The 24865-nt window shown below is 35.3% G+C and overlaps 1 protein-coding gene across 4 annotated transcripts in view; it reads right to left on the bottom strand.

The window, feature by feature from the left end:
• Positions 1–517: 517 nt before the first annotated feature.
• Positions 518–24865, bottom strand: part of LOC126820871 (amiloride-sensitive sodium channel subunit alpha) — a 110180-nt gene continuing 85832 nt past the window's right edge. For all 4 annotated transcript variants that reach the window (XM_050549010.2, XM_050549009.2, XM_050549011.2 and 1 more), the window contains 7 exons: positions 14951–15554; positions 9386–9484; positions 8153–8333; positions 6981–7037; positions 5943–6078; positions 5667–5776; positions 518–4053 (listed from right to left, as the gene is read on the bottom strand). In XM_050549010.2, coding sequence (XP_050404967.1) covers positions 3887–4053; positions 5667–5776; positions 5943–6078; positions 6981–7037; positions 8153–8333; positions 9386–9484; positions 14951–15554 — 1354 coding nt within the window. In that variant the 3' untranslated portion in view covers positions 518–3886. The remainder of the gene's footprint in view (positions 4054–5666; positions 5777–5942; positions 6079–6980; positions 7038–8152; positions 8334–9385; positions 9485–14950; positions 15555–24865) is intronic.

Genomic DNA, 24865 nt, shown 5'->3' on the forward strand with positions numbered 1-24865 from the left:
GTAGTTTTTGATGAATTGGTAGGATTGACAGGCGCTACATGTGTGCTCAAGCTACCGGAAATACTCCAGAAAGCATTATTTGCAATCGTTTTTTTTTTCAGACCCTGTTGTCTAGTATTATAAGCTTGCGGTGAGATGTGTTAATTATTGCATGTGAGTGTGTCCCTTAAACGTGAAGGAGGCCGTTGTGATACAGCATTTGTCATTCTTTTAACATTAAAACTATTTTGGATATCTAATCGACACGACTGAACTTTGACTAAGGTTAAATCCGGGACTGTCTTCTCGAAGCTACAATTCTGAAGACCTGCGCACACCAAGCGATCTTTATCTAGGGCCGCCATCCTTACATTATGCAGCCGACAGATAATCCCAATGTTTTGTTAACTTGTCCAACTAACCACCGACATTTTAATTAATGAAAATCTTGTCCATGTTTTTTCGAATTATTTAAATTTTGGTTAGGTTATTAAAAAGACAACACATAACACCTTTCCTTTCAAAATACATTTTAATATCCCTCTATTTTTACGTTTGTACAGCAGTTCTCTGTACATATGTATAACAAAACATATCACCATTTTATCACCAACGTTAATTATTTATACAGATACCAAACTAAATGTCATCTTAAATGGCAGAAATATTATTTTGATTTTAACTATCTGCGGTAAGGCCATCTAACACTTTGTGATGTAGCATGCATTGGACACGGGTCGATTTTATATCGTCCGCTAATATATTTTGGTTTTTGACAATTTAATATTCAGACGCTTAAGTTGAACTGGTTTAAAAACCCCGGGGATCGTTAAACCAGTTTAACTTAAGCGTCTGAACGCAAATGTGGGGCAAATAAACCAGTTTAAAAACCCCAGCTCGCGACCTGTCTTCGAGAAGGCTTTTTATTTTAAACTGGTGCATCTTAGCCGTCTGAATGGGTTGGCTAAAAAAAACCGGCTCCAGCTTGCTTTGAGCATGCGCAGTACGCAGTAAGTTTACATTCCTGTCAGGCAGTGCCAATGTTATCGAAAGAGTGCGAGAACCGAATAAAGAATATGAAGCAACCCGTGCGTAGTTAACTCTAACCTCCGACCGAAGATGTCAGAATAGTTAAACTGGTTTGGCTTATAGTACGTGTGAACGCAACACGATGCTGTCTTAAAAACCCCAGCGATTATGAACTGGTTTAAAAATAAGCGTCTGAACGGGCAGTTCGCTCATCAGCCAGAGTATGCATACTGTTCTCTCTATATGGAGTTAGGTGTTTCTGTATTCTGCCGTCTTACAAATTTACTGTATTTAGTGTGATATAATAAAACCATCGTTTAGTTAACCATGAATCAGATGCAGCAATAAAAATGCCAATAATCCCTAGTCTTCGATGGATGACCTCACATAATATTCTATTTTAATACAATAATAATATTAATTTATCTCATATATAACAAATGTTAACAAATCTACAAACACAAAGCAACACATTGAGCTGTAAATGAAGGGGCTCGTAACAATATTTATCGACTATGTCTTTGTAAATTAGCTAAGATTACTGGGACAAGAATATCTACCAACCAGAATTTATAGTCGTTTTCGCGACATTGTAGATCGGTATTAGATCTATGTGTCATCCTGTATGTACATTTGGTCCAGAGTCAGCCTTGTCATAATCGGTCTTACTCGTAGCGTGATTGGTGTCGTGCGGGTGCAGTGCATGTTTATCAATTTATGAACACCGGGTACCACTTTCCATCGTGGGATTTGTGCTAATATCGCCCATTTTTCTTTAAATTCTGGCTTGGGTAGATTGTGGCTATTCGAAGTCTTGAAATGTTAATGAACACCCCTTTAAAAGCCAGCAACGTTACACACAAAACACTGTTAAATCCAGTTGGAAGTGAAATATTTTGGCCAAGAAATAAATATTTCAATAACTGATCAACACTGAGGTATGTAGGTATATCTAAAAAGACCTACGTGCATTCCAATATTTTAACACTAGTCCCTAGCATAATTTATATGTTAAGGAAACATTATTAGTAATAAAGAACATGTTTAAAAGATGTAATGTCCAGAATTAAAACGACTTTGTATAAAATCCTAGTATATGTATGTCTATATCGTTTGGGTTTTTTTTCTTATTTTTTGTTATTTTTCTTAAAAATGCATTATGTAGGAGCTAAATCTGTCTATTACAGGTGTAATTTGGCTTCAAATTTTAAACAAATTATTCACATGCCAAGCCTATAATCAATCATATGGTGTTGATGTAAATGGATTAAAATACGATTACCATTTAATGATTTAATTTAAAAATTGAGAAGCGAGGCTGAGTCTCGAGTAACAAGTAACGCTGTTACGAAAATAAATAATTTATGTGATAACGTGGCCAGAATAAATTCATTTGAATGAAATTTTCAATTAATTTTGAATTATCTTTTATGGAACAGTATAGCAAGAACGACGAGCTCTTTAAATAAATCTTACATAATGCATCTTTAATCTTAATGTAGTAATTTAAAATCTCACCCAGATCTAATACACTTCGGTTACCAATGCACCATTCTTTTACAGTTTTAGCTAAATCAGTTTATTATTCACGTCGTTGTTATGTGTATATACAATAAAATCCATCCTTTTAAATTTATAGTTGATTGCTGTACACGTACTGTATACATCAAGATGTTAATTTCGACATATTGCACTTTTCTGTAAGGTTGCAGCTGTGTAATTTAAGCACTTAAATTTAAAACTTGATTAAATGTTTCAAGCAAATGATAACATTTGTTTGATGCTCATGGAATACCATTTGGGTAAATATAATTTCCTTATTCAATTATTGGAAATGTCATATCGTATACTTTACCATTATTCCCACAACACATGATAATTTTCTAGGTAATTCATATCACAACATTCGGTAAGGCTCCTTTTTTGTTGTCGGTCAGTAGTCAAATTCCATATCACGGCTCACGAAAACCGAGCATTAAAAGGGGGCCGAACATTTTCAAATAAGTTTAAACTACATGGACAAGCTAGGTATTCAAAACAAATGACAGATATATATATATATATATATAATGATATAATATACAAAATTTTGGCATAGCTGATTTCACCAAAGTTGAGGTATGGCTTTTATTACAACAATAATCATCCGGTATCCTTAAAGTCTCTCAGCTGCATTAAAGTAATCTGCTGTTCTGAATTTATTCAATGCCCTCCCAGTTTTAAAATTAACAATAATTATAGCTTATTTGTTTAATTTAGACCTGTAGAGGATTTTTTTAATACCAATATAATTATTAAATAGTAATATAGACCAATTTTTGTTCAATCAGATGAAAATATTTTGGAATTCATATATTTCTTTTTTCTACAAAAATACTATCATTGCTATCTACAATCACATAAGCATAATATTATATATTTATATTTAACAATACATACAATCATTATCAAGGGTTACAAGTGAATACTTATCTAATGAGCTTGTCCATGATGCACATTAACGTACTTATAATGACACATAATAAATCAAGGGTTTCATTATTTAGGAGACGGCTTTATAACAATATTATGTCGGTTACACAACTAAAGAAAAGGTAATATTCAGCATATGAATTCAAGTATACAACTGTAGCCATGTTTCGACATTTCGTAAATCTTAAATTTCGACATCCGAGCTGCTAAATCGTTTCAAGAAAAGGTGAAAAGGTGAAATTTTATCTTATAGAAAATTTCAATTTTTCCGTTCGCGAAACTGCATCTGAACTAAGTCGATATCTACAAATTATTGTTCTCAAAGTTTTATCACATCCTGTCTTTGTATTATCTGCCGAGAAAATGAAATATCCGAATTCAAACAGTCTTTTTATTTGTATACGATTTATCTAGCATTTAAATTGGCCAATTGTCGCATTTCTGCCTCTTTTTCATATCTTTCTTGGTGAAGTAAGCGCCCTCTAGTAACAAGTAAAAATATAAGTTCGAACATTTCGGCGACTGTAATCAAACTAAAACCCATAAACAGACCGACTTGACCTCCAATAGATCCTGTTGAAGAAGAAAAAATACACAAGTTAAATAGGCAAAATACAACAGCTAGCGATGTCTATTACAGGTTTTTCTTTAGGCTTTAAATGTTATATATAACCTACTACTTAAGAGAGAGAGAGAGAGAGAGGGGGGGGGGGTGTTAACGTCCACTCGACACAAACCAGGCCATTTCGGGACTAACATATGGTTTTTAATTTTATTTCAATAATTCGCTTGCGCGTAGGGGTCTTTAGCAGTGGGAGGAAACCGGAGGACCCGGAGAAAACCCACGAGGTTGGACAGGCGACCCTACTCCTTGCCACGTACAACCGGGGATTCGAATGACAGACTTTATGGTACAGCGCGCGCACGCTAACCATTCAGCCATCCAACCCCCCTACTACTTAAGACATTTATCAACATGACAAGACCATAAAAAACCCTTGATGCCATCGGATGCGTCCGATTTTAAGTAGGTTAGAACGGTTCGGCCATTGAATGATTTAATTTAAAAATGGTGAAGCGAGCCTAAGCCTCGAACAGTCAGTACGGTGGTTACAATCACTGCACATATCTTGTCAATCCTTCAAAATCTAATATCTTCGCTCAGAATAAAGTAATTTGAATGAATTTTTTCAATATATTCATTTTTCATTATCTATTTTTGAACTATTATAACAAGAACGACCAGTTCTTTATCTAAATCTAACATAATGTCTCTTTAAATAAAATACACAAGTTACATAAAATTAAATAGAGCATTACTGGCAACAGATTTCATTGAATTAGATAAAAGGCAAGTATTAGCGTAAGCCTACTGTGGTACAAAGAATGGCGCCATCTTGGAATTGCGACGTTATATCAAAAAGTCACGCTAATTGATGTGTAACAGTCAAAGGAAAAGCGTGTAAACATTCGTGTTGATCGTACTTGAATTCGTTGGGCCTTAGGCTTTTTTCGAAGAACGTCGCCCTCAAGAATAAGAAGAACAACAAGCTGACTAGTCCGAAATTACAGAATAGAAGGTACCCCAATTAAATATTGGTTGAAGCATTATTACTAAGAATTAGGTTTAATAAAGCAGGCCGCCATTACAAAAAGCTTCTATGACATATACTAATTTCTTATCTGATAGAGAAAACCGATTTATATCGAACTGCCGTGTTTACATGGTAAAGGCTATCCTTCGTTTGTGAGCCAGCTCATCTAAACGTCGCGTCAACCTGTTTCAATTAAAAATTTTGATTTATAGAAGAGCATTTATAATGGAAGCAGGTTGGCCCTTCTAACCAGCTTCCTGGTCTGTAAACCGTCCTTTTCATATAAACAACGAAATAGGATAATCTTACATTTTTAGAGGAGAAAAGGTAAAATAGCTCTGTTTGATATAAATATTTCACTGAACACGTTTGGGTATCAGGGCTAGCCCGCATTTCAGGAATGTTAAAACATTCCTCGCAGGGCTTGCTCATTGGACCCTGTTCAAAAATCGCATAGTACAGTGACCATTTTCCAAGGTCCGGGTACCTTTGAAGAACAGGTTTGAACTGTTACTATTTTACGTCTTGCACTGAGATCATATCAACTGTATTGTTTTCTATTTTACCAATTATTGAGGATATAATTTTTACCTAGGAGTTTCTCTAAAGTATAAACCGGGACTTGTTCTATGACAGTTACAACTGGATCAGCAAAGAAAACATGGAGTGTTACTACATCAGCATCAATACTTGCATTATCCCTGTGGATATACAAAATGAGTAAGACGGACATCTATGAATTGTTTATCAACTGTTAAAATTCATGTTTGGTCTGTTCTTTACAATAAATAATCTATAGGTGAGATAATTATTTTAGGTTTGTCTAAATTTGAAATTTGAAATATTGTATAAGTATAAATAACGTACAATATTTTACTAAACGGTGCTGTCGGTCTGAATTTTGCGCATGTCACCGATGCTTTATGGGTACTTTCTCGGCATGGTAGAGGACAGACGCATTCAGCTTTTGCAGTTCCATTACTGTCTCCTTTGTAGTAAGTTGCTGCAATATAAAAATACCAATATGTATATCTATGTATATAATGTCGACAGTGGGGTACTGGGGCTGAAAATATCGGTTGCAAGGAGACAAAGGGGGCCCACCCACCAATACAATTCTATCATTTAATTTTTAGAATGAATAAAATAAACTTTCAAAAAACATGTAAGTGGAAACAAAAAGATGTAATTAGAATTTTCATGCTAATAATTTTTTTTCTAATATTTATATATTTTTTGACAATTTATATTTTAAATATATTGTCTAATGTCTAAGGGGGCCCACTTCCTCAGGGGCCCACTTGCCATTGGGCAAGCTCACAACCTGGTCAGTTCGCCACAGAATGCCGAAATGCGCTATCAGATTGACAATCGATATGCCATACGGTATTAACCACAAATTCCGTAATATAGATAGAGTAACTGGCATTGATGATGATGGTAATGTAAGTCATTCTAGATCAATGTTGATATTTATAAATTTCTATCGTTTATCTTGCAAAATTAACTTCGAGAAAATGTTTAAAATTTTAAAGTTTGTAGTCAATATGCAGAACATGTTTTATGAAAAAAAGATTATGTAAAACCTTTCAGGAATTTTAAGTGAACATAATACAGGTGTTGTAGGGATTTCCATTGTAAAATGGGAAATACTATTGTAGAAAATGTTATACTATTCGATCGTGAGTTACGCGGTTGCTCTGCTATGAAATACTTTAATAATTCCAATGTGAAGACCCATACAGTTCACATTCATGATGCTCAAGTGGTGGATTTTTTACATTGCAAAATTAGTCATTGCTTCCTCAACCACTTCTAACAACGTACCGAAGACACATCTATTAACGATTCTTCATTCGCAAATATATTGCGAAATTAGGTAGTCTCTATAAGGACTCTACCTACCTTCAGCATGTCTGTAACACCCCGAAAGATGCTCAATCGAACATAAACTTTCATTACCTGAAAACGAAAATATGGGAATACAATTGCAACTTGATTTTAAATAAAACAAACACAAAAAATACAATAAATTACCTGTGGCAACGCCGGTGGTGATGGTTTAAAAAGTTTTGATAACATTTGCTCAAGATCTATATCTTTTGTTATAAAAATGGGTCTAAATACCGATTTTCTGTCACTTGGAAGTATTGTGCTAATCTGGTTCAATATTTCAAGAAAAGATGAATTCACTTCACAAATGGCAGACAAAATAGGTATTTTTAAAATATGTTCAACCAATTTCACACTTTATGATATTGTGAAGAGTTTTGAACATGCTTAAATTTTGCCTCATAAGCTTTTGAAGTTGGTAACTCATTGCATACAGGCAGCTAGTGAAGAGTTAAAAAAGTAGTAAAGCTTTTAACCAGTCAACCCCACTCCCACCACCTCCGTTTCTTGTGTCTTATTTTGTAGGCTAGAAATACGACCACTCTTCCTGACTATCACAGACCTTTGTAATCGGATAATCTTTTTTTTTCTTTTTAATGTGTATACATGAATAACATTTACTTTACAAATTGCTTCTCGTCGTATCGACATGTTGTGTTAATACAATAGATTAACAAATAAAAAATATAATGTTACATGCAGGTCATATTATAATAAAGTACAGCATGTCATTCTGTAAAACCGACAACGATCATCAAATCATCAAAACAACACAATACACAATTTATTTTAGTTCGCATGGGCATTATCCATTACCGTGAATGAAATACGTATTTATTAAAAACATTTTATTACAATCGAATCTATAAATTAAATGACAACCTCATTGTATTCAGCAAATGTATTATTTAAAATTGTATAAAAATGTAGGTTTCGGATAACAAAATGCATTAGAATGATTTGTTATCTGGTGGAAATATCGTCATGGGCGTGTACACTAAGCGGAACTAGGCGAAACCATTTGATTTTACCGATGAAATTATGCTATTGGTATATTTTGTGCATTTGTCCGTTAAACTCTATCTCTATGTACAAGCACTTCCATCGAACCATAATTGTTTACTTCACAATTCATCGCTGTGGTCATATAAACGAAAGTTAAAATTATCAAAATAGATATATACCCGGATGAAGGAAATGCCGGCATCCGCAGAATTTGACAACATAATCCATGAAGCATTCCTTTTCACAGGCTTCTTTAGTGTAGAAGTCAAACCTCTTCAGTGGATTGGTAAATTTATCGCTATTTGTATCAATACACGTGCTGCCACCAAACGCCAAGAATGGCGGTTCCAGTCCAATTCTCTAAAATGATAAGAAATTCTCATTGTTACAATTGTTACTAACAGTAATGGAATGTCTCATATGGTGCATAATTATGTGTGTGGCCATTGCTAGACATAATCCCCACGCTCTCCCATTCTTTGTTATTACATGAGAATTTACAAAAGAAAAACGCCCCCAAACCAGATATATCCAATTCTAATGGGAAAGAGTATATCGGGCCTTTTTTTGTTGGGGGCGGCAGAATATGACAGTCTGTAAACTGTTCATTACATTAATCACTGAAAGCGTCACTGTCTCAAAAACTAGCGATGTAACACGAATAGGGTAAATATAAACTTTTGTTGAGATGGCCTATGTTACGAGTTACCCATTTGAATAATTTTGTACCAATGTACATGACGCTATATATTCTGCTGGTATATTATTCGTTTAGTTCGGAGGGAAAATGTTTTCAGATAGACAGTTTGTATTCGCATGGGAAACAGTAGTGCGTCTTTGCTTGCTGATTTATTTATGTAATCTGATGAGTTAGATTTTATCCAAAGTCCCATGCAAAAAACATAAATGCTGCTCTTTTTTAAGAGGGGATGGGGGTCATGGTCCACTGAAACCAGTGTATCTACCAACTAGTGTTAAGTCTGTATTCAAACATTCTGTGGTAGCCATCACGATTGTTGATCATTAGTATTGCCTTGCATATCTAGTTGGTGCAACCTGGTGTTTCCGTTTTATCAACCTTTATTTTAACACGAAGGTAGTTGTGAGTATCGTGCGCAAGGAAGGGTATGTATATTAATTCATACCAGCCAGGTACTACTTTCCATTATGGAATTTCGCCCATGTGGCATATCCACTGGTTAGGATCGAGTGTGCTCCTTTTTATTTTCTATCTTGATATAACTTTACATTCAAAAGTATTGTTCTGTGATCTGTGAAGTACTTATGTGAATTTCTTAAATGAGAACACGAAAGTGGTTAACGGGACCGTCACAAAGTGAACAAAATAAGTTCTGGAAGGAGACGTTAAACACCAACCAGTCAGGTGTGAAGTAGGCGGTTAAAACATTTACCACTGATTTTGAAACTTCTACTTCCGTTGAGCAGTTTGCACCAACAACGAAACCTCTGGACTGTGGTAATGGATCCTCGTCGTGATCGTGTAAAACAATCTGAAATGACAAAAAGTGTGAAGATTTTATTTAATATCTACTAAAATAACACAATCCACAATCGCCTTTTGTGGGAAAGGCCAATACCGTTGGATACATAGCATCATTCCCCAGAGATTTTCTTGCAGCGCGGTAAATCTAAAAGGTTACATAAAAGCAAACGCTTTTAATAGATGAAATAAAATTCCTTGGGTTCAGCATCTAGCTGTTAAACTTCCTTTTGATTTCCTAACAGTTCCATAAACCTGTCCACGCCGTCACAGTTATTACAGTATACGTATCAATAATAGATATAAATGACGCCAAGGCGAGTAGATTCCTCTTGTGGTAGTGATTTTAGAATGTATTCTGGCATTTCTTAATAAAGAGAGGGTCATTTGAAACCTAACGAGAACAGTTTCAAGAGTGTAATATATTTTTTAATGACGAACACAATCTAAATGATTGTGATATTGACCTCATTCTCCCACATTTATGAAGTCTGTATTTTAAATAGATTTCCAAAGAGAGCTGTGTAATTTATTACTTTTAAATTCATATTTGACTTCATGAGAGATAAATGTAATATGAATTAGAAGCCTGGAATCAGACTAGTCACAATAGACAATTTAATGATCAAATATATTTAAAAAAAACGGCGTCTATACACAGATTGTTTGCAAGGCGCCAAAAGCACAATCTTTTCCGGTATAATTAAAATTAAGCTATTTCATTCCTGGAAGACAGGAAGCCTATTTTTTAAACCTTCGCAAATTCAGACTAACTTAACGACCGCCGGAATTTTAAATCATTCCAATTGTCTATAATAACCCAAGTTACAGGCCACTTCTCCCCTCTGTCAATAGTTTTCGGTTGATCAAAATAAGCACTCTATAATATTATATTATCTTTTGGTAATCTAGGTAAAGGCAGTCTGTGTAAAAGCCATAATGCGTTATGCCAATTCCCAAAGGAAGGGGAAATAATCAAATAATCTGCGCACATTGATTCAGGACTGGCCCGAGTGTTAAGTAAAACGGTGACTGACATTTTATTTAAAACATACTGCCTGCAAATAATATTTCCACTAACATTTTATATTGCACAGTATAAAATGACCGATGGATGAAATATAAACAATTAATTTCCCGTCTATTCTCCAAAATATAGAATTTTCAATGTCCATGGTCGGAATTCACCTAACGTTTACAGATCAGGAGAGTCTGATGCATACTATTGTGTATCGACTTACACCTGATATTTATAATGTTTACCAAAGGAACCCCCCCCCCCCATGCTCCTGTCCGTTCTGAATTTCTGATGTTTGGTGATGTAACACACTAAACTTACGTTTTCTGTCTACAAATACTTCCGTTTGAGGACAGACACTAAGCTAGTTAAGCGACATTTTAAGTCCTAAATCGACGATTTTGGTCGAAAACACAAAGTATACTTCGAGAAGTTTAAGAAGTATTTATTACGCTTCCATCCTATAAAACTGAAACGCTTTATTTATCCTGTGTGTATAAAAGACGTGAAACCGAATAGAATCTTATTACAAAATAGGATACTAATTTTTGAATATGGCGGTCATTCAAGGCAGGGATCTATTCTCTAAGTAGATAGTTCTCTGTGTTCAGAATGGTAATAGAAGAGCTTTCTAAAATTGGTTGTTGTTTTTTGTTTGAGAAATTATTTAGAAGGCAAACATGGTGTTTCAGCTGAAAGAAAGTATTTTGTGCGTATAGCATTAGCCCTGAATGATTTATTACATTTATATTCGCCGTATTGCAAAATGTCCATACATTTAATTGTATGAAAACTGTAATATTTTATGTTTTATCACAAGTATTGCGAAATAAACACTGCAAATAAAGTTATAGGTTATTGGTGTGATTGTCTTAAAGGTCTATTAACCAAAAACAACAAGTCAAATGAAAACTGTTCTCTCTATATATCTGCATAGGCATGGTTCGCAAACAATGAGATTTTGACATTTAACGAATAAAATATTTGCAGAAATTTAAGGAATTCTCATTGATTGAAATATCACGATATATAACACATACATTTTTAAGTATGTCGTTTTGCAATATTATATCTGTATTGGATTATTTTTACAGATCTATGGTTCAAAATATTAAATTAATGGACATGGGGGTAGGTTACCCTATGGACTATCTTAACAACTTCGCAGTTTATCCGATTTCGTAGACAAACCAGTATCCGATTGGAACAAGTACGAGCATACTATGAACCAGAAAACCGACTGACGTCATCGCAGCCATTTTGGGATATTGATGTCGTATCGAAAATCAAGTTTTATGTCGATTGAATTTGAATTGATGGAGCCTTATAGTCTGTTTTCGAAGAGCTTAGCCGCCCCCCCCCCCCAAAAAAAAAATAATAAAATAAAATAAAACAAAAAGATGAGTAGCTCATGGTGAAAAGTTTTGGGAACATTCTTTACCCCTTTTTATTCGGGACAATCGGCTAAATCTTATATAACCAACTTCTAGTTTGCTCTGGTGAAACCGTTATATATTGTTATATACATTTATTCTCTCAGACATACTTTAACTGAGGATTCATTTGAATACAAAAGGGTGCGGTGCAACTGAACATGGGGAGGATCATAGGATCAGTATATACCACAAAACGTTTCTTTGAATAACTAATATAAATACATACACATAAATCGTAATGATGCATGCTATGGTTTGTAGTCGTACAATGTATTGTTAAAGCCCCTGTCACTCCAAACTAGTTTTCCCTACGTTTTGGAAAAGGCCATAGAAATCGTAAGTTCAAATCATATAAATCATATTAAGTTCAGATGGAATAAATTTGTCATTTTCAAGCAGTCCAAGCCCTCCCGTAGTACATTAAAACCCGTTCGTAACTAGTTCTTCCCGTTTCCCAATACGTCAGCAATTGTTTCTAACCAGGTCTAACTAGTTTGTAACCCGACCATTCATTGCGTTCGAACGAGCGCTCTTATTGCGTGTGCAATACCGTCCTGACTCGAGGGCTATAAAAACCCATCGCGCTTGGGATGGCCTAGTGGGCTAGAGTGTCAAGTCTTCACTCCGTCTAATTGCAGGAAGTGGGAAATTTTGAACAGACTCAAAGTTCTAGAGCACCTCCCATCCATGAAGTTTATAAGCAGATAGTAAACAGTTGCTACTACGTTCACCCCATTCGAACATAGTTGGGGCCAGTTTTGGCAACGTCCTTCAGAACGTAGTGAGAACTAGTTTGGTGTGATGGAGAGGGTTTAACCATGGCTCGCGATGACAAATTGGGTTCTTGTGTAATTGCATATACTAGCCTCAGAACCCGTAGAACCTATATCCATAATAATAACTTTATAATTATTCCATTGGCGGTTTGCTGGGGCGAAATTAATCAGAAGTGCTATCGGCCTTGAAATAATCATTTTTTTATAATCTTGGCCATGTGAAACAGCTACATGACGTCTGTAACAGCTACATAGCGTCTGGCGTCCTTATCACCTGTCGTATCATTGCTTTCACGTTGATTATTGTTTTGTATTGGTGACATGCCGAGGTCCAGAAACCAGCAGGAGTGGTAAAATATTTTAAACATAGATAAGATAATGAATTATATGAAACTAGATAGAATCAGCCAGAACGAAAACACGTCAACATTCGAATGTATTATCTTTTTTGTTTTAAAGAAAGTCAAACAAAATCGATACTAGCAAGTGGTCAAGACGCGTCTTCAAACTCCAATAAAACGACTACAACATGAGAATTTCAAGAAGCAACATTTCTTTGGTTAAAGATGCATTATGTAAAATTTAGATAACGAGCTGGTGCTTATTGAATTTCAGTTATTTTATTCTGAGCGAAGTTAAGAATGTTTGAAGTTTTGACAGTAAAAAATCTCTTTTGTCGGGTAGCCTTGCGCAGATAGTTTCACGAATATATTGCAGACGTTAATATCTCAGCCATCCGATAATTTAGAGTGTTGCTTTATATATTAATCTATATAACATTTAAAGTCAGTAACAACACCTGCCATAGGCAGATTTGGGTAAATGAAATGGCGATTAACGTCCTATATTTATGCCCCGGCCTAGCTAATGCAGACGGGCATACACCGTGTAATGTGCAATTTTACCCGGGCAGCGGCGCTATGGTTTACGCTTAGGTCGAATTGTAACCCTCAATGGATCTTTTTACATGCCTTGATGTGTACAAGAAACCTCGGGCTTTCGTTCAACCCGAACTACTATGCGTTGTCCCTTGCCAGAACCTCTGTCCTACACTACTGACAAGGGGGTGTAGGGGGAGGCACGCTGACATATCCACATCAAATTTCTGGCCAACACTGTGGTCGAACATGGGACTACAGGTTAACGAGACAACATATTACCTACCCATTGAGTCACCCTAGCTAGTTCCTGAAGATTTAGGTGGATAGAGAGCACAAATGACTTTACGCATGCTGGCCGTTGTATATACATATATCCATCATTGCAATTTACAGATGGTATCTCGAGGGAGAAAAGGGGATCATTTCGTAAAGATATTGAAGTTAGATTTATTATGCCAGGTTCATTATCTAACTTAATTACATATTACATGCTAAACACTAATTAACATGTTTTTTTACGCCTCGTGTCTGTCATGTTCAAACATGAATGGAAAAGATTTATGGTTGTAAAAAAATATTCTCCCTGGAGGAAATAATGACTGGCATTATAACATGCGTAAAATAAATTAGAAAACAGATTAGGGGTTGGGTGGTCTAATGGTTCGTTATGCAGACACGTGCAGGCGTGGTTTCGATTTCTCGCTTGTACGTGACAAGGCGTGTAGTTTCCTCCCACTGTTATAGACCCCTATGCGAAAGTGCATAATGAAATATCAGTCCCGAAATGACATAGTTTGTGTCGAGTGGAGGTTAAATCCCATGACATAAGACTTATGACTGTATTCGGTTGCTTAATTTTAGCTAACATTTTACTCTATGGAAATACTGAAAGTCAAATTCCAATTGACTAGAACTCTTTGTTTTGGGTTTTACATATTCAAAATGTCGCCCTTGCTCTCATTTCTCAGATCAGAACTAGGCCCTAATACTTACGTTTTGGGGACAAACAGCCACGCAGCCATTCCCAGTATCTCTTAGTGGTATCGTTCAATCCTCCTCCACTAACCTATGGGTCCATCGGAGTGGTGGGGGGGGGGGGGGTCAAAGTATCCGTCCTTGATGCTTGTGCTATTTTTATCGACCAATCGCATTTTATTGCAACTAAGATTATTGCGATGAACGTAAAAAATGTCACTAACACTGGTATGTAAACTGTGTTTGATTGGTTCGTAGAATCAAGTTACGTCCAAGGGTGGATGGACCCAGAAGTTAGTGGAGTAGTACAGAACGATACCGAAAATGTCATGCAGTTGTCCCTGGGTATCACGAAACCTCAGCTAATCGCTGCACATTTATGATACTTACTTTAAAACCTTCAAACTGGTACAACCGGTATGGAATATCAGTTCTTATTGTTGTTATAACAACGTTGAAACCTCGCAATGAATTACTCACGGGGTTTGGCTTCGCACTTCCATGATGATTTCTCACCAATTTTCTAGTATCTACAGTGAAACAAATACCCATTTCTGTCACACGTGTTGTTAACGCCGAATCACAGTTTTCCCAATAATAATCCCCCCACGCACATTTCAATCCCGTACCTTTGATCATGTCGTTCACTTGTTCAAAAAGAGTCTGAACAATATCGTCTGCAGTTTTATTAGTAGGCGGCGACTTATCTCCTTTGACTAGTGCTCGGAGAAATCTTTTCCCCACCAGGTGATAAATTCCAGATATTTCTGTTAAAAACGTCATGTATTTTTGTGTTCTATCATCCATTTTCGATACAAAGGCTGTATTGAATATGTTTAAATCGCAAACGGTTATAGCGGGAAAGTCGTCCTCCTCTAGGTAATTCACGTTCACACTGGTAACAGTAGGATAGCGATAATAATCCGATAATTGAACATATATAGTTGTTACTAGTAGGGCTCCCATCACCAACACAACTATCACCCAAAATATACTGAAAATATACAAAACAAAAATCAAATTTTAACCAAATAATCTTTCTGTCCGACATCGAAGAAAAAGACTATATGAACTCATTTTGAAACATTTTTATCTGACACATTTTCTTCAAAATCGGTCTTCAGAATTGTGGCAAGTTTTATTCAACGAATAATTCTTTGGGGTTTAGGGTACGAGTATGATTGTCTTCCTGTTGTGGACGAAGGTGAGTCAGATTACAATTTAATGTGAAAATCAAACGAAACGAAACGAAATTGTAATTGTAACCTGATTTTAATAAGACATTTTAAACTGTTTAAAGATACATTATGTAAGATTTGGATAAAGAGCTAGCCATTCTTGGTATGATAGTTCGAAAATAGATAATGTAAAATGATTAATTTGAAAATTTCATTCAAATTACTGTATTGCTAGCGAAGATATTAGCCTTTGAAGGTTTGACAAGACATGTGCAATAATTTCAACCACCGTACTGGTTGTTCGAAGCTAAGTCTCGCTCCTCCATTTTTAGCTTAAATCAAAATATGGCTGAACTGTTCTAATCTATTTAATATCAGAGAAATCCAATACCATCGAGAGTTGATTATGGCCTGAATGCGTTAATTAATGTCTAATTAATAATTTAGAAAACATTTCATGTCTAATTTATGTTTAATAGAATTCTAGTAAAGCAAACTATTGTTGGAATGTTATTATGCCAATATGGGTGATGCGGATTTGTTTATAATTGCAAATGGTGTATTTGAAAAATTGGAGATAATAGATATCACATTCTGTTTTTAAAAGTTTGGGTTCTCATTGGAATTTCTCGTGTAATATTGGAAATGAAAATAACAATTTAGAACATAATTGTTTTGCTGGTGGAATGTGATCCAGGGGAAACAAGGAATTTTGTCAGAGTGAGATATTATCACTAAATTTTAAAATGGCCATATCTCTTTGATATTGATTTAAAATATATAGATTTTATATGTTGAGAGAGAGAGAGAGAGAGAGAGAGAGAGAGAGAGAGTGAGGGGGGCAGGTGACCCTGTAAGTGTTTTTATTATTTTTTTTCGGGGGGGGGGGGGAATTCGTCAGTTTGTGCAGCCAAAACTGTACATGGTGCAAACATTAGGCCAACGCAGATGTGGTTGGCCTCCATGGATCTATTTATTAAACATAAATTGGGTTATTTTTGACGAACAGAAAGTGTTTTAGGGATTGGACAAAAAATAATCTCGGATTGCCCATATCTCGGTTATTTCTCAATGGATCATGGATCTTCTTCGGGTTTTCATTTTTGGATTCTTTGGACGAATCCCATATGGGCTGTGAGTGACGTTTTTTCGAAATAGAAGTTCTAGTTGTTGTTGCTATTTACATATGAAGGAGTGATAAATAAAATGTGTAAAGACATACAAAAGTTCTTGTAAATCGAAATGTCAGTTTAAATCACGGTGTTAAATCCGTTAAGTTATACAAACTGAACAAATCAATCACTGTCTAAATTCGATATCTCGAAGTAGTGAATCCTTTTACTGTTTTACTTATGTCAATACCAATCATATCTTACCCGATTTTATCTTATTTTTATGTCACTATTTAATTTGATCTTATTTCAGTTTGGTTAGAACTAATCTATCCTCAACTTTAAGTTGTCTATATTCTTTGGAAGCTGATTAATCAGTACCGAATAATATATTAATGCTTGCCGGTGTCGCGGATTGATACGGTACCCGGTTTGTCTCGTTTACTTATGGCGTACGTGAAACCGTGTTGTTTTATATCATTTATTTGTTTCTTTATTTTCTATGTATTTACATAGTTTTTCTTATTATTTACAACTATCATTGTCTCCTATGTCTGTCAATAACTGTGCTGTATATTATGTATGCCTACCAATAGGGCTACCATTCTACTTGAAAAAATATCAAGCCAAGGTCGCTAACCAAACCTGGCACCGATTCAAACCGCATTACCGGCATTAAATTCGAAATATATCAGATTAATTGCATTAATACTCCTCACATATAAAAACGGATTATTAATTGACACCTCCTCAAACGAAATATCAAACGCGCGTAACACTATTCGTTTCGTTTAATTCAAACTTAATCACACGCTTTGTGCGGAAACTAAATGTGACGTTTAGCATGTCAGATTAATACGTTCAATAAACAAAATATAATAACGTTACTTGGTGTTTCAACATGGTGGACTATTAAAAGTTTTTATTGTGAAGTAGAATTCACAACTCCCAGAACACGTCGCATATCGAATTACTTTCCACATTTGAAATGTCAATCTTGTATTGCGTTGTGAATCACAAAGTAAACAGATTCTTAAAGAAGCAGGCACTGACAAGGAACAGCGTCTAGTCGTCGGATGGGAGAATAATAATCGAGGTCCTGAGTACGCGTTGATGAACATAAAAGAAAAGAAGGGTTTGATAAAACAGTGTCATTGTTTCGTTTAGGCACCGTGAGGCAGTGAGAGAGAGGTGTGTGTGTTGGAGGGGGGGGGGGGGGGGGGGTAACGTCCACTCGACACAAACTAGGTCTTTTCGGAACCAACATATGGTTCAGTTCTATTTCAATAATTCACTTGCGCGAAGGGGGTCTTTAGTGGTGGGGGGGGGGGAACCGGAGGACCCAGAGAAAACCCACGAGGTTGGACGGGCGACCTTACTCCTTATCACGTACAGCCGGGGAATCGATAGTAAAAGAAAGGAAACCTTGACACCATTTCTCTTAAAACGCACTTCATGATTCTCTTTATTATCCTGGTGCAGAAAATCAGAATGTTAAACCCTTCTCATTTCATTTTAATAATACACAGTCGTTTATTCAACTGATTAGTGTTTAAAATGAAATGAAATGAAATGAAATGGAGTTTAACGTCCTACTGTTCTGCTCCTAACCTGGGCTAATGAAGACGGGCATACGCCATACAGTGTGCTATGAGGGAAATTTTGCCCGGACAGCGGCATTACGGCCTACTCTTATATCGAATTCCAACTGCCAAGGGATCTTTTACGTGCACGCCAAATACAATTTGTTTTCTAACTTATAAAGTATCGTTTTTGTTAGATTTCAACTTGAATTTGTGTTCAGCCGTTCACTTCAGATTTCAAAAGAGAATGGGACCAAAGAAGATACCGACTCACCCCTTAGTTTGAAGGATTAAAAGCGAAACCTCTTCAGAGGTTGTTGATTTTTAACTGAAAATAATTTGTAAGTAAACTCACTAGATATAATTTCCGATACACACGTATTTAACACACAATATTTATGTCACTATTAAAAAACTTTGCGGTGTTTACTGAAATGTATCATTACTCGCTGATGCCAGAATCACGATTATCACATTAGAAGAATACAGCAAGAATAAACGAGGGATGTACAGTTGCACCATCCTTTTTGAATGCACAATTACAGTAAGTGCTACAGTTCATCACGAAAGCAAGAACTATAATAAAATATTGCTAACAAATATTACAGACCAACAACCCACAAAAGAAAAAATAAATAAAACGCGAATACAGCAAAGTCAATCCAAAATACAAAAGTGAATGGCAACTTCCTTAATGATGTATACCAAAATGAATCTGAATGTGAATATGTAGTAGAATTATCTATAAAATATTGAGCATACCCGTGAATAATATATGACCTCTTTCAACATCTGCAGTTAATAGGCCAAACTGAATATTATAGAACAAGTAGGGTCTGGGACGAGCGTTTTGACTAGCAATCGCCTTATGCCTGGATAAACCTGTCTAGATCTCATACTCTTGAGCAATGACCAATTTAGTCTATTCTTTGGCATTCCTAGATACATTTCGGTATTTTTCGCCAATGCCATGCAAGATGAAGAAATAAAATTAAATTCGGTTTCACGATCTTCTCTGCAGCAACTGACGTTGCCAGACCCCGTCCTGCATCATGCTGGAAACTTTCTCGACCAACCCCGGGATCAAACCCATGACCCCCCCCCCCCCCTCGTCAATGAGCCAGTGTCTCACTCAATACACCTCCACGACTCTACTTCCCATTTATTGCCCAAAGTATGGAACTGGCAGAATACTTACTGTTTTCTGGGGGGTTTGGGGGTCACGGTGGCTAAGTGGATAAGACGCTGGTTTGCTAGCCTGGAGGTCGGGTGTTTGTTCCCTGCATTGGCCGAGAAAGTTCATCAAGATTTTCCGGCGTGGTTGCACCTTATCAGTGATGTAAGACGGAAGCCGGACAAGGACAGCTATATATTCGTTCGGATTGGACGAAAAACCGAGGTCCCGTGTACTCATTGGCGTGCACGTTAAAAATCCCTTGACAGTTGGAATTGGATATAAGAGTAGGCCGCAGTGCCGCTGTCCGGGCAACATTTCCCTCACAGCACACTGTATGGCGTATGCCCGTCTCATTATACCAGTTCGGAGCAGAACAGGACGTTAAATCCCATTTCATTTACTGATGCTGATACAATTGTGTCATGGAAACGTCAGGTCTTTTTTTTTTTTGGTACACTACTTTCAATGACGTTTTAGACGAACGGTACAATAATTCATTGAATATTTAACAATGAAAGTAAATCACTGAAGTGTAAAAATCTGAGGAAGTAGATTTATTGTGTAATACAATCATGTCGAGTATAAAGTTTAGTACAAAGGGTGGATTGGATTGATAAGATGCCTTGTGAGATATCCGTCTTTAAATGAGAGCTATTTATACGTGAAAACATGAGCCGATATGATCTGACAAGGATGTTCAATCTGTGTCAAACATTTCTTAAAACACGGCTCAATCTATTAGCTATATGACAGCAAGGATCGAGTTTCTACTCGATTGCCAAAGGTTTTAGAGATTGTCAAAGAAGCTTTAATCAAAATGACCACAGCTTCACACTCGATCTAACAAAATGACTGAAACTTCTATAGCATTTACCGAAATGTTACTTAATTTACTAAAACTAGAATATATTAATCATTTAATAAAGTAGATGTCTTTTTGACATAGTAACTTAGTTATAAGGTATAGAGTCCTCTATTTAAATCAACCATATTACAAACTGCAGAAGAACCGAACCACACATAAAAAAACAGATGTCAGGAAGACATATTACCGGACAGGACACACAGCACATAAACATCACTCAAAATTAAAACCAACTAATCCACGAAAAACGAGAATGTTTCCAAAAGTTGTATTATTCTAGTGTAACTCATGAACGGATGTGTTTGCTAAAAATCTCAATGTAAGCAAATCGGTTTACAACTATTCACTTTAAAGAAATGCGCCAAAAATAAGAATTAACTTAATTGATGACTGTGGGAACCGATGGACTGCCATATTTATTAATATCCACCAAACCCTCCATTTCCCTACCTTAGATGTTTCCCTCAAATTCGAAATACAGTTACTTCTAGAGCACGAATACAATATTGTTATTGCTTATTCCAGACAAAAATGTCATTGTTTAGAAGATAAAATCATTCACACAAAAATTTGTTTATTGTTTCAATAAATATTCTAGAAAAATAAACTGTTATTGTTTAGAAGATCAGCTATCCTAGGCAAAAAGGTTGTTACTGTTTAGATAAATATTCCATTTAAAAAAAAGTTGTTATGGTTTAAAAGATCAAACATTCCAGACAAAATAAAACGATTGCTTGTTTGATAAAAACTTTGTTATTGTTTAGAAGATCAAATATACCAGAAAAAAGAAAAAACAAATCTGAACAAAATCTTTCCTTTGTAGCCATAACCTAGCGAACATATACAAACGTGATTCAATAAAACACCAAATGTTTCGTGTCTGCGCGGATTTCTGAAAAGATGTTTGGATACTCAAAGCCATGTGAGACTTAAAGCTTGACAGATAAAATTAATCCGAAATTTTGGCTTCAATCCCAAATATTTCCATTCCTGGGATTTTAAACCACATAATAGCTCTTTAAATTCCTCAAATACGAATTGCTAAACGAATATAATTCAGATCTGAAGTTAATCACGTATAGTATGTAATCTAGTATTAAATATTTATACAGCATAACATACTTATATAAACCGATTATTAATTTCGTTAAATCGATATCAATCTAAAAAGATTAACTTAAATTTAGTTTAATCTGATCGTCTTACTCTCACCTGTCAAGTCCGGATATCCTTCATATGGGATTATTGCATTCGTCTATAAATGATTTGTAATTAATTTGAAAAATCTCAACACCATGACAAGAAATTACGAAAATCTTCTTAGATTTTCAATTTAAGGAATGTTATCAATTGACCGTACGTCAATCCCAGTCTCACAAATCGTGTATTGGACGACATATTTTCTATTATTTATCTTCCTTTAGACGATTCATGATTAGATATCTTGACTAGTTATTAATGGCCGTATTAAAGAATTTCGATAATTTTGGAGTGCTAAAATGTGTTAAAACTTCAGAAGGCATTTATAATTGTGTATGGGTTTAATAAATCAAATGAAATGGTCAGTTCTGCCCTTTAACATCCGAATTTGTAAATTTTCCTTTCTTAAATTTGTTCCACTGAGGATTTTGTACATCAATAAGATCTTTATACGGTTACGTTTTTGTTTCGAAAGATGAAGCCAGTGTTGGTTTCATTTTTGGCTTACTGTGTCGACAGTAGAACACAAAATCGCTAATGTCCACCACTAGCTGTAACTACAGATTGCCATTCCAATAAATCAACATAGAAAATACAATGGAATAGACATCTTTAACGAAATCAAAGCGATCTAGTCATTTCAATTGAATACTGGTGAACTGTTGTTTACATTAGTTCTAAATTGTAATCAGGGAGCCAACGGACATTATTGAAGTTTAAGGTTATGTTAAAACCGTCGGATACTGTGAAATTTTAAAGGAGTCAAGTCAATATCATCCACAGTTTTCGACATTGCAAACACGACTTATTGCACAATTTAAATCAACACTTATATTAGATCCCTCGGATATTGTTAAATTTGAAAGTTATATTAGATACATCGGATATTGTTATATTTTAAAGTATATTACATACCACGGAAATTGTTATATTTTAAAGTTATATTAGATATCTCGGATATTGTTATATTTTAAAGTTATATTAGAGCCCTAGTATAATGTTAAATCCCAACGTTATATTATTGTTATAAGATAAGTGATATATATTTTGCATCTATTCAGAAAGCCATTCCGTTATAATAAGAGTCGATCGAATTTGTGTTTTGGTATTGCGTTCCAGACAGTCTCTGATTATTACTTTCCTCCATACGATACTTCAGACATTGATTTAGTAAAGTCTTCGATGTAAGAACATATCTTTTTTTTATATATAAAATCGGTTCCTACTGACCGATAACCTATGGAACATGTAAACTATTAGAGAGATTACAGACTAAATTGAAGGGCTTGATATACAGTCCTTAAAAAAATCAACAAAAAATACCCATTAACTGGCTCAAAGGCCGGTCATTAAAATCTGGCCTTTCATGATTAAACTCATAAAATGTTAATAACACTCTATGATTTTTTTGGTATTTCTCGTGTGAAGTCTGTAATGAGCGACAGATCGAAATTAATGCCTTTGTAGTCGTTTAAGTGAATGATAAACTTAAAAGCGCAAATGTCATCGAAACTTTCTTGTAAGGACAATGTCCGTGTTAGATACATAGATATACTGATACTAAAACGGTTTTTTCATGGTGGAAAGTGCAAAAGAATTACCTCATCAACTAACAGCGCGCCAATCATAGCTTTTTCGTATCCACTATATTAGCTGTTACCGGTGATCACGATGGTTTCCGTTTATTTTCCGGCAGCTTTTTATTTGATATCCTACTATATATTTTTCCCGTTAATAAGATAAAACTGTCTTTAAGTATATAAATGTTTTTTTTTTTTTAATTTTTATAACATTTTAATTACAGAATAATTGTATGTAATCAACTCGGCAACTATTTATTGGTCCACGTTTAGAATCGCAGCTAAGTTCACATTTACTGAATTGCCTAACAGATTTGCAAATAAGAAGCAATTCCGACAAAAAGCTACATGTTAAATTATCAAATCGCTTGAAATATAAAACCAATTAATTCCGTGCTAGGAAAAATTCACCAAAAATTAATCTAATAAATAACAACATTTTATTTAACGGTTGATATGAATTTGAATACCAATAATTGAAAATAGGTGATGCAACCTGTACCGTCATTATTTTCCAGAATAGTTCAACCGATTTGATAAACTAATACTATTCATATTAATGCACCCTGTATTGAAAATAAAACCAAAAATAAACAAATAAATATATTTTTTAAAATTCGCTGTTATGGATATTTATTAACCATAATCATAACGTCAAATGGTAGTTATCGAAACATTTCTCATTGAAACTGTATTTAGGAACTGGCGAATCGCTAAATGTATTCGATGTCCTTATTATGACTTTAGAAATCGCCAAATTATACGAAATCTAAACTCCTGTCTCAAGAAAAACATTGGCGTGCACGTAAAAGATCCCTTGGCAGTTGGAATTCGATATAAGAGTAGGCCGTAGTGCCGCTGTCCGGGCAAAATTTCCCTCATAGCACACTGTATGGCGTATGCCCGTCTTCATTAGCCCAGGTTAGGAGCAGAACAGTAGGACGTTAAACTCCATTTCATTTCATTTCATTTAAGAAAAACATTTACTCTATAAGCATGCATACGCCGATTCTTTGAACGTCATTGTTACGTATAAGGGGAATAAAATGCAATGCAATGAGGGTAAACGTCTTACTTTTCTGCAGTTACGAATAGAAGGCTATAAATATTATAACTCAAACGTCTTTTAAAAACGACTACTACGAATATTCTAAATGAAAACGGATGTTACAAATAGTACAGTTACCTAATTTACCTAATATTCTAACTAATTAGAAACCAGATGGATGTATTGACCGTGAATTTAAAGGAGCAGTGCCGGCACTCAATATATGTCATTGGCGTATTCTGTGTGGAAGACCCTTTAGATATTTTTTATTAGACCTGCACAGTATTTTAACCTCATTGATGTTTTTTCAAAGATATAATTTACTGAAGAATGGCATTCTTTAAACGAGTTGTGTAATGATTGGTAACTTTAGACGATAATGAAAAGAAATGAAATGGGGTTTAACGCCTGCGCCGGCTGGCCTAATGAAGACGGGCATGGGTCATACAGTGCACTATGAGGGATATTTTTACCCGGACAGTGGCGCTACGGCGTACTATTATATCGAATTCCAACTGCCGAGGGATGGTTTAAGTGCTCTCCGAGCGACCCCGCGTCTTAC

The sequence above is a fragment of the Patella vulgata genome, chromosome 5 (assembly GCF_932274485.2).
Source record: "Patella vulgata chromosome 5, xgPatVulg1.2, whole genome shotgun sequence".
Taxonomy (NCBI): Eukaryota; Metazoa; Mollusca; class Gastropoda; family Patellidae; genus Patella; species Patella vulgata.